The sequence below is a fragment of the Symsagittifera roscoffensis genome, chromosome 4 (assembly GCF_963678635.1).
Source record: "Symsagittifera roscoffensis chromosome 4, txSymRosc1.1, whole genome shotgun sequence".
In the NCBI taxonomy this organism is placed as follows: Eukaryota; Metazoa; Xenacoelomorpha; order Acoela; family Convolutidae; genus Symsagittifera; species Symsagittifera roscoffensis.
In genome coordinates, this window is record NC_087065.1 from 34,577,494 (window position 1) to 34,589,031 (window position 11,538).

At 36.6% G+C, this 11,538-nt stretch overlaps 1 protein-coding gene across 3 annotated transcripts in view; it reads left to right on the plus strand.

The window, feature by feature from the left end:
- LOC134845227 (retinoblastoma-like protein 2) overlaps window positions 1–10,485 on the plus strand; it is a 179,391-nt gene extending 168,906 nt beyond the window's left edge. For 2 of the 3 annotated variants that reach the window (XM_063862140.1, XM_063862142.1), the window contains 8 exons: window positions 5,777–6,031; window positions 6,115–6,332; window positions 6,546–6,666; window positions 7,500–7,940; window positions 8,159–8,413; window positions 8,578–8,695; window positions 9,335–9,657; window positions 9,831–10,485. In XM_063862140.1, coding sequence (XP_063718210.1) covers window positions 5,777–6,031; window positions 6,115–6,332; window positions 6,546–6,666; window positions 7,500–7,940; window positions 8,159–8,413; window positions 8,578–8,695; window positions 9,335–9,657; window positions 9,831–10,091 — 1,992 coding nt within the window. In that variant the 3' untranslated portion in view covers window positions 10,092–10,485. The remainder of the gene's footprint in view (window positions 1–5,776; window positions 6,032–6,114; window positions 6,333–6,545; window positions 6,667–7,499; window positions 7,941–8,158; window positions 8,414–8,577; window positions 8,696–9,334; window positions 9,658–9,830) is intronic. The other variant, XM_063862141.1, reaches the window with a different exon arrangement.
- The last annotated feature ends 1,053 nt before the right edge of the window (window positions 10,486–11,538 follow it).

Sequence of the window (11,538 nt, forward strand, 5' to 3'; positions counted from 1 at the left end):
TTGGCCAATTTGGGACAATTAACTCGCGATATATTTCGCGCTATTAACGCGTAAGCGGAGAGTTAATCCGTCTTAAAATCGTTCCAAATTGGTTGAAAGAAGCTTATTTGCCATAATTGATTTGTTACAAGGAGCGAAATCTATCCTTTTGTACTTTATATGGCGTGTGGGGGGATGATTTTCAAAAAAAAATTCAAATTTTAGAAAAAAAAATTTTCATTTTATTTTTTATTACATTTAATTTTTTGATATTATTACTGCTCCATAAAACCTTAAAAGGTAGTCGGAGCATTCAGGGCTTTGCCCTGATACGAGCAGTCTTGTAAGTTTTGCGTTCAGAATTGCGTTAATCAAATCGGAGCATACATTATTTGCTCAGGCTAAAAATTTGACGCGCAGAATCACCGAAGCATTGCTAACAGTCAACGTGGACTTTGTTTTACCAAGTGCTGACATGCTTATTTTCTGAAAACTTAAACTACTGTTTGCCATTACAGCGTACTCTTTTAGCGCTTTTTCGATCTAGTGTTTGAACTCTTAGTAGATTTTGGTTTTTCCAATAATTTTTATAATTGTTTGGTGTTCGTCTCATTTCTGTCGGCAGTCTTGCTATGCTATGTTTTTGATGTATCGAAAGTGGCCATAACATGCGCTTAGCCTGTACACACATCTCGTTTAAACGATATAGAAGTGTTTCTTTGCTAATGCTTCAATGAAGAACAAAATAAAGGGTTGCCAAAAATGTTTTAAACTGTAACGAGAAACAATCCATGACCTAAAGCGGGTATTTTCAGTCGTTTATGCAAAAATGGTTCCAAAGAGATAACTTTTTAGTTCGAATTGCAGGAAAAAGTTCCAACTCCCAGAATATCGAATTCCACTTTCATGACAAATAACCCTTTACCTTTTATCCCACGGGAGGGTATCCCTAATCCAAAATGACCCAGCAGACAGAAAAGCCCAGGACGCAGTAGCGCACGCAAGATTAAAAAATCCATATCGTTTGAAGCGAATTAAAAGCTAATATGATATCGTAATACGCTAATCGAAATCAAGATGCCGCATTTGAACAAACTGGTCAAAGCAATTCAATCTTTTGAAGATGCGAGTGAAGTCAAATTCAATCAAAGCTTAAAATTTCAACGCACGTTATTAGTTTACCAAGTTTTTGAATATTCAAAGCGGAAAGACGTGATTTTTTAAGCTCACTTGGCATTATGCTTTAAATTATGCTTTAAAATGATTGATTCACAGTGGATAAAGTGTTTAGCTCGAAAACAATATAACTTGTCTCCTGAGTGTCAAATGAGCCAAAGCTTGAAAATAATCTACTGTATCTGAGTTTTGCGTGATTGAGTGATCATACGGAATTAATTGCTCGTTACTTTTTACGGGTTTGATTTGTTGTAGCGCTGCTTGCTTTCAGAATATTAAACTTCTACTTGAAGAAAACAAGACTTTAAGGCTGCCCTGGAAAGGCATTGTACCGCCGTTATGGCATCTGTCAACCACATTGGTTATGCGAATGAGACCTGTCGCTGTGTTGTGAATAGGATTCTAGAGAGCTCGAGGAACAAAGAATCAGGCTGTGGTCGGACAATTATTTCTCCTTCAATATAGGAACTGTCATAAGTTTGCGATGGAAGATGTGGCATAAGCGAAAGTAACATCCAATAATTTCAGTTTCAAATATGGAAGAACAGGCATTCAAGGCTGCTTGTTCGAATTCAATCAGACTTTTTTCTAGCACGACGTCTCCAATAAAACTAATCCGCGCTTCAATGAACCAGTTGTAAATGGACTTTTTGTCGCTGAGCAACGAGTAAACGCAGGGAGATAAAAGTCACTAATCTGAATTTGTACTTGGTACTATTAGTAAATTTGTTAATTGTGTCGTGGATATTTTCGTCACAGCCAAACTTTGATACCGACGCGAGGAGAATTTTTTCATTTCACCGACAATAATGAATCTGTCGTTGTCCTCTCTTCACTATCATTCGAGTGGTTTTGACATAAGCAACGTTATGCCTTGTTGATTTTCCCGCAGTTAAGAACTGTCATTTTGTTATCGATTTAGGTCCTCTTCGTTTTACAATATTTTGAATGATTTACCGAAAAGTGTTACTACTAGTTGTTTCCTTTACGCCGATGTTTATAACTTATCTTCCTCAACTGATGTTAATTCTTTACAGTGGTAGTCTGAAGAAAACCAAATTTGTTTTCTTCCTGATAAATATAAAGGGATCACTGGTGCCAAGTGCTGTTTATCAAAGAAGCCATGAGCATGCCAAGACCAATGTTATTAAATATTTAGGTATTTTGATATCGAATGATGTTTCTTGGAACATTCATGCTAATGAGAGTTTTTTATTTCAAGCAAAAAGCGTTCCTTCATGATTACGCTATCATGGCTGCGTTATCAAATCGGAATATAGACTTTTTTGTCGTGTCAAATCTTTTGAATCATTTTGCATCTTAATGCATAATGAATTCAAATTTCCAAGCGTCTCCGGCACACTTAGTGTGGAGGTAACGAATACGCCTGGGACGGCAAAGTATTTTTTTTAAACGGTGAATGTTCCGTTTCAAAAAAATTGTCGGCTTTTTGTTTGTCTGCTGATGTTTTGTCTTAGTCGCCACCTATTTTTTTTTTACTCGATGCAGTTTTCGGCCCAAATGACTGCGGCTCAGATTACAATAACTTGGGATAGCCTAAAACGTTAAAAATCTCAAAATGAATTTTGTAGTTCAAAGTTTTTCATGACAACTTTATTTTCGCTCGATAATGGTTTTAGAATTTTCTTTCAACGCCGTCGAATGTGTTTCCGGACGTGTTTTTTTTGCGAATAGAATATCATTCCAGACAATCTTTTGAAGTTTTTTCAACTGTGGTTCCTTTGAATTTTTTTTCGTTGTCTTTGGACTTAGTGGCTCTCGTTTGCTTTCCTGTCTGCTAGCTTGCAATGCTATTTTTGTGGTATCGGAAGGGCGCAGAGACAATTCAGCCACAGACAATTTAGCCGATTTAAAATACAGACAATTCAGCCAAAAAAACTCTGACAATTCAGCCAAAGACAATTCGGCCTATTTAGATTAAAGAGATAAGATAAAAGGGAACATTAAAACTTTTCTTATTTGATTAAAGTCAGAAAGCTTTCAACACTTTTCCAAAGAAATGTGAAACATCAAATAACAAATTTAAAGATCAAAACAAACTTGCTATGCATAAAGTTTTACGAAATATGTACATTGAAGGTACAAAGTTCTAAATACTTCTGTATATGGTCTCGATTGTTGTTTTTTGCGTTTTGAACGAGTTTATCATTTGCTATTGAATACTTGGGCTTCTGTTTTCTTATAATATCACCGGACATCAGTCTCTCTACATTAATTTCGGCGTTTTTTTGCTCATCTTTGAAACGTGTGATCAACTTGGGGAGGGCTGGATGCTTTGTCGATACGAATTTATTGAAGCTGCCGATCCATGCCTCCAATGCATTGTTCGTACGAGGCTCTCCGCTGAGCATCCGATTGAAAACGTTCCAATCGGCAATGTCAAACTTTGGTTTGACGCGTCTATTTCCTCGACAAGCACCAATATAGGTGTCTTCGAAGTATTCCGATAGACTCTGGAATTCCTCTGAGGGATCCTCTTTTCGGAGCGCCTCAAAAGCGAAAATAACGTCGTCAATGGGAACGAATGCCAAGCAAATCATTTTTTTGACATTCAGTCGAAACTCATCATCGTCCATGTACTTGCGCGTAAAACCAAGTTTTTGTACATTGCGCCATACTGCTTGGCCCAGGTGGAAGAAACAGAATTGAATTTCTGTATCAGGCTGCATTTTTTTTATGGCGTTGCAAACAGCGGCTTCAAAATCAATGACTACTTTTTTTCCAAATTGCTCTAAGCAGCCAAAAAGTTTTTCGTAAGTGTCTTGCGTCTTATTGGGCAGCGTTCCATCGCAATGACAGATTTCCGACTGAGAAAGCAAATCAAGCGCTGGTAGTGTTGCAAAAACTAAAACTCGACTACCCAAATTACCTGATAGACGGTTGCACCCTCCCCCGCCAAAGGCATGATAAAAATATCAGCGTAACTGTGTGGCCAGTATGTGGTAGGGGTGGTCAGCCCTTTAACTGATATCCTTTTTGACCGCCTGTAAATTCCACAATTTCGGGTCTGCTTTCGTGTAAGTTGGTTAACGTTCAAGTATTGCGCAGTTTTTTGTTGAGTTCGATTTTTGCTTAACTATTATTCCAAAATTGGAAACATAATGAGTTGTATAAAGTTTTATTACGCTTAGGTATTTTTGGTTCTTAGGTATTTTAATTGTTTTATGTGCATTTGAAAGGAATTACTTATAAGTCGTCTAATGAAAGCTTTGATGTTTTGCTGCATGTGAAAAGTTTTTGCGCGCACGTTTTAAAACTTTAAAACTGTCTGAATAGTCTTTGGCCGAATTGTCTCACTCATTTTGACTGAATTATCTGAATTTGAAATTGGTTGAATTGTCTGTGATCGAATTGTCTGAACGCGATCGCAAGTGATACGAAGCTTCACTTTGCCTCTGTGTGAAAAGTAATTTTTTTTAATTTTTCTTTTCCGTAAACATAAACTTTACTCATGTATTTAACCTGTTTTAACTTATCGATCCCACGTGTGGTTTGCTAATTTCACTTCTTCAACGAAACTGGGAGCATTTCAACAAATCTGTTTATCAATGGATTGATTTTAAGCTGGATTATAAAACAGCATTTCAAATCCACCTTTCTTTTCCAATTTGCTGCATTATGCAAAATTATGATTTCATGTCTTTCTGCATGTTGCTGCACAGATTAACTGAATTAGATATCCACAGTTTGGTACTTTTCTACCTTCCACGAAAATTTATTCACACCATCTTGTCATTTCTAGCGTCATCCCCTCGAACTCTTGCAATTGATGCAGATGTACAATAAGCAGAAGTTATGTTAATGTCTTTTTAAATGATATATTTTTTGTACAGCTAGTTGGATTATTTTAATTTCAGATTTGTTTCATTGTTGTTATTCTTTTAAAGGAATTAAGTCTTTTTTCTCTCATTCTATCGCTACACGACCGGGTTTGAACTCATGGCTGTGCTCGAGGTTGACCGAAATAATGATTTTATCGCAAGTTGCAGCGACAGTGAATTGTAGATTTTGAGTCACGTTTTTTAGTGAACATTTATCTACCCAATATAAACAATTTTTGGCCCCGTTGATTTTTGCCGCTGATAAAATCTGTAATTTTGTTATCGATTTTAGTAGTGCGGTGAATATAATGATATGACTTCGTGTTTTTTATGATTTTTTTTTAATTATCACTCAGTTATGTTGACTGAATCCCCAGAAAAGATTCTTCTACGATTAGCACTATCTCTATGCGGCGTCTCAAGTAAATTAGTCGGCTAAATTGAGACTCAGTCTATTTGCGATATAGAGACGCACTAATCCTCATAATCCATAACACTAAGTAGATTTAATCTATTCTAGTGGGTTATAATGATGTGGGCTATTTTGTCGATTGGATAGATTGGTATGGGATTTTTTGAATAGGATTTTTTGAATGGGATTTTTTGCATGGGATTTTTTGCATGGGATTGTTTGTCCTGGCACATCGAATTCACTGCCTAATTTCGTACTGCTTTAATTGCCATTTTTTGTCCGATTAAATTTTGCTTTGGTTTCATGATACAAAATCTGATCATGGATTTGCGAATTATTCCTGATAAAATGGGATGACTTCTTTCAGGTAAAACCCTCGATTCTATTGGCTGGTCCTCGTGATCGAACCAGGAGAAATCCTCAACAAAGTCAGGGTTCAACTGAGGTGTGTTCTAACCTGGAGGGAGTCAGTAAACTTCAGGCTATATTGGTCGGCTTCTCCAATATGCCACTGATGGACCTGATTCAGATATGTAATGAGTGTTCTGCTATCACTTTGCAAGAAATCGAGGACAGAATTAATCAATTGGGCTACCAATTTGCAAATCAGCAGTGCCAACAGGTGACTATTCGTTCAACATGATGTGGATAGTTATAAGAGGTCGATTTTTTTAAAAGTAGTTGTACTGTTCATTGTTCGCATAGACAACTGGAAGTAATTTGGTCAATCTGCAGCTCTACTTCTCCGAGACTCTCTACTACAAACTACTGCATACAATGGTGCTGTCAGAAACGAAGCGAATCAAGTGCTCCTCTTCGCCTTCTAAGCTGTTCATTTTCGACCTGCTTCACAGAGAGAATTTTCACAAAAGTTTGTTCGCATGCTGCATTGAAATTGTCCTCACTAGCTATGGCTCCAAAAAGTTAGTTGATTGTTTTTATTTCAACTGAATGTTCTATATATTCTTTATTGTAATCTATTCCTTAGTGCTCCAAATCTGTCCTGGTCCGATCAGATTTTACAACTAAATTAAACAATTTGCTGTGTTTGCGACCGTATCGATAACCGATGATGCTTTTCTCTATTAACATCGATGTATTGAATTCAATTCCAATCTTTGTGAACTTCTGTTCAGTTTATTTCCATGGATTCTGGAAGTGTTCACTTTGAAGCCCTATCACTTCTATCGGGTCATTGAAGTGGTCATCAAACATGAGGAGGGTCTATCAAGAGACGTGATCAAACATTTAAATTGGGTTAGTGCTTGAATGAGCAAATTGTTTATAGTAGCGGTCGACTATCGCTATCTAAAATAGAATAAAGCAAACCAAATTTGAACAAGCTTCCAGAAGTAAATGATTTAAAGGCCGGGCTAAGCAAACGACCATTTTATTTTAAGTCTTATCTTCATGAGTTGCGAGGCTATTGTAGTGAAAAGCGTGTCATGTGGCTTTTAAATTAGCTTCAAATGGACTTGAAGTTTAAACAGGCAATTATGTTGCAAAATCATGCGTGATATAAGACTTCATGAATGCATGAAGTGAAATCAATCTCGGAAAGTTTCTGATGGACATTTTGAGGTTCTACTCACAGAATCTAGCTGACCAGACAAAAATACTTGAATGTTATCTTTTTGTAACACTGATTTGTTGTTTCGACCACTGAAAGTGGTCAGGATCTTTGCCTTCGGGTGTTTTAGTTTTTTCTTTTTTTTTTCACGCAAAATCAGATACGACAAATAATAATCGGAATACGAAGAGTGATAAATCCAAAAAGAGCTTTTTCAGTCTTGATTCGAACAGGGTTGGGAATTTATTTAACATTGTAATTTAGCATTCAATTTAAATTACAAGGTTATTTATGTTTTCTTATTAAGAGTCGATGAACGTAGTTCAGACTTATATAGGTCGCGATGATTTGTTTTTTTTTTCAGGAAATTTGTTCTGACTTAAATTCACTTTTTCACGGTTTGACTATTATTTTTTGAGTTCAGTTCATTTCTTTCGTTAGAAGGAAGGCAAACTCCACTGTCGAACAGCAAAAGTTAAAAGGTTGCGAGCTTAAGATAAAAATTTCCTGTCCGTTTTAGGTGGAGGAGTCGATATTGGAAGAGCATGTGTGGCAGAGTGACTCGCCGCTCTGGATAGACATTGAACAGGCAGCTGGCGAGCTGCCTTCGGGTTTTACAGGAGTTCCCAGGTGCATTGACGTCCTGCTTCCGAACCAGATGTCCAACTCAACTAGTGCAGCTCTCAAGAATAGGGTCCAGAACAAGCTGCAGGGATCTGAATCAGTAAGAGCTGCTAATACTATGAAGCTCGTGACATCTTCAGGACAAACGTTGATTTCGTTGCCTTCTACTTCAACGAACTCATTGGGTACTTCAAAGTTAATCGATCAGCTTAATCAAAATCAATTGACAATGAATCCATTAAATGCGACGTCCTCTCAATTGAGTGGTGTTTCTCCTACAAAAATGACGCTAGACAAACCGAGAAAAACTGGGGCGCTGAGTTTATTTTTCCGCAAGGTAAGTGAAAACTTGGCTGTTTTTTTTTAGTATGCTGTCGTGTTAAATCCGTTCCTCCCGTTGCACGGTGAAAATGTGATTACTTTTGCTGATGTAGGAAAATATCACATGAAAAAAATGCACATTGTTTGATTCATGATTCCTACACTCAGTTTTGGGACTCTTTGTGTCGGCTGTAGTCTTTGTTTTCATAAATTTAGCAGAACTGTTCCTTTTAGGTATACCTTTTAGCCAGTGTTCGTATTCGGCAACTCATGGCTGGATTAGAAGCAACAGATCCCCAATCGGCCAATCAGAGTTCAGATTCCCAATCTTCTACAAGTAGCAGCTCTTCGGCAGCTGTGAACGAAGAGTCCAATGAATTGAAGAAAATCTGGGCCGTGTTCGAGAACTGCATGGTACTGAGTTCTGAATTGCTGGTTAACAGACATTTGGATCAAGTGATTTTAGCGACTGTTTACCTCGTGGGAAAAGTAAGGAATTTGAACACCTGTCATTAAATGAGGCAAAATGAAGCTTAATGCTAATCAAATCATTTGGTGCAGTTGTATTGATTGCATGAAACCATTCACCCAACAAAGATCCGAAGAAGGAGCTAAAAATGTGAACTTCGTGACGTCGATGATGTTTGTTATAGGCTCTGAGTAAAAAGTGGACGTTTGAGAAAATACTGGGTGTGTACAGGTTTCAGCAACAAGCCAACAGGAGGACATACAGGAGAGTTTTGATAGCCTACCTCCAAACAGCCGACGGAAGTTTGTCTAATAAAGAATTGTTTCTACTTAGCCAAAACATGATCGAGTCAATTTTAAAAATTAAGAAACGGGGTCTTATGCACTAAACGGTCCAAAATCAATATATATTTTTAAATATCTATGGCTGAAAGTTTTGCGGTCGAATCTGATTGAACCAATCAAACTCAAGCAACACGGTCTGGAGTGTCAGTCAACATTTCCAGCAGATAAAAACATAAGCCGAAGTTAGCGACAATGTGGAACTTTGTTAAATAAATTAATTTCAAGTTAATTGTAAAATTTTACCGAGACAAGAAATGGCTTTGAGAGTGAAATGACTTCAACAGAACAAAAGTTCTTAGTTTTCGGTCTGTGGTCATTTCGACTCACAGTTTTGTCTGCTTGAATTTTTAATCTAAATACCATACCACGTTTAATTACCCAATTAGATTCAACCACATAATTTTCAGTTCAATATGTAGAAATACTAATTTTGGACCGTTAAGTGCATAAGACCCAAGAAATGTTTCTAGCTTGGCTTGAGCTGGTGTCTTGAAAAACTTTTCGCGGAGAGTTCATAATTATACAAGTTTTTTTTGTCGAAAAATGGGATATTCAAACACAAGTGGTTGGTGATACTAACAGCATTTCAAATTTTAGCTTTTGAAGAAAACAGAGACGACATTGCGGTATTTTACGACCAAATCTTCGTTCCAAATTGCACAGATTATGTTGAGCAGTTTTTGTCAAAACATTCGTACAGTGCGACCAAACCGCATGCTGCTTCCGGACTTATACCCAATAAAACCTGTCTGGATAAAAATACCTGTGTGATTCCATGCCACAAAGGGAAACCACTGGCTGCCCGGAAGGTGTGTCTCGATCACAACTTCTATTTGATGCCGCATCGAGATGAAGATGATAAAAGTGCCTATCAGAAGTCGAACACTTTGACTTATAGATTCTCAATCTGTCCGTCCAAGGTTTGTTTGATAACGAATCAAATTTTTATTTCAGCCTTGAGAGAGTAACATGATATGTCAGTCAGTTGAGTGTTGGGGGGGGGGGGGGGGGGGGAGGCGGCAAACGGTAGTATTCGACTAGTGCTTCTTTGCCTATTTTTACTTCGAAATTTATAAAGATGTTTATTCTTTAGAAGTTGGACGAATTTAATTCCTACATTCAATCGAAGGAAATGTCCAAAAAGTTGAATCCTACTGCATCCGCTTCATCCTTTAAGTCCAAATATTTGCAGTCACCCCACACTTCAAAAGGCCATCTTTTTGGACTGAACGAGAAAGTGAACTACTTCAAGCGAAGCATGTCTAGTTCCTATCAACATATCGGCTCAAGCAGTAAAGATGCAAGACTTTCTTCTTCTGTTTTGCCGAATAGTTTCGAAAACAGACAAACGTAAATGATTTCAACGGCTAGATTTTTAGAAGTTTATTATCGATCAGAAATCGATCATCACATCTTCCAACTTTAATACAGCTCCATGGAGGTTCAGAGGAATTGGATTGTTACGCCATTGCTTGGCAAAAGAAATGATCAAGGCAACATCCAGCCTAATTTTCCTCAGTTTCTATGGCGCAGTGTTTAAATGGTGTATATTTCCATTGTAGTAAGCCATGAAGGTGCTCAAATGGATTTGATAATTTAAATGCGTCACAGAAAAGTGCAATTCTAATTACTTGATTTCTATAACTGAACTGTTGTTTTTGTTGATTTAACCCAAAGGGATAAACGAAATTTAAGAAACTAAATAAAAAAGTTGTCAGATTGGTAGCTCGGAAAAGAACGCAGTAGAAAGGTAAGGCGTTTTTTTAAACAAAACTGTTCAAACTTTACTTGATTTGATTTGACACACTGTTTTTTGTTATTTTTCAGTTCTTTCGATTATATGTAAGCTTGATCTCTTAAAAAAAATTTCAAGGTTTGTTGTAGATACTTAGTTTTGAGCAATTCTTGCAAATGTTTATTGTGTGGCTTATTAAGTGTCAGTAAACGGAGTGAACTCACTTTCGAGGTCGTTTGTTTACCTTTCTTTTTCGCTGGTTGATTTTGGATTTATTACCCTTGCGATAAGCAAGGGTATTACAACCGGGCACTAGACTTTTTTCCCGTAAACAACTTTGTCCACAGGATCTTTACTTCTTCTAGAGGATCTTCACTTCTACAGGATCTTTCAAATTTAAACAAAAGTACTATCACTTAAATAGTAATTAGTTCAAGCCCGTTTCAGTTGTAATTATCTTAACAAAAAAATTCTGTTTTTTTTTTTGGTTTCGTGGTTTTCGTCTTAGTTTCTTTCCGTTGATTTTGCGTTTTTTTAAACGCCATTTTTTATTTGGTATATTAGTGAATACTCTTATATAGGTCTCGCTGTTTTTTTTTCAGGAAAAGTCTTAAATTTTGTTCGCGCTCTATTTCGATTTTTCGAGGTTTGACTTGTTTTCTTTTCAAGTTCAGTGCATTTCTATTGTTAAAAAGAAGGCAAACTCCACAGCAAAACTGTAAAGGCAAAAACTTTAAAGGTCACGAAAAACGTAATCGACTGCTAATTTCGAAAATGGAAATTAATTATCAGATTTTCCTGCGAAAAGAAAATTTTACCTATTGATCCAGTTTTCTCAAGTTGGGTAAATAAGTTGTTCTACAAATTCAAAGAGCTTTAAACCCTTTCTTTTCAAAATTACAAAGTTGAAAATTTTTGAAAAAGTGAGTCGGTTTTTTTTCAGGTATCTTTGTGCTAATTACTCTTTTCCAACTGTCAGTTGGCTATGTTTAAATTAACCATGTCTGATTTTGAGTTTTTTTCCATTTTTTTTTGCTTTTTTTAAAATAAAAAGATATTCAAACAG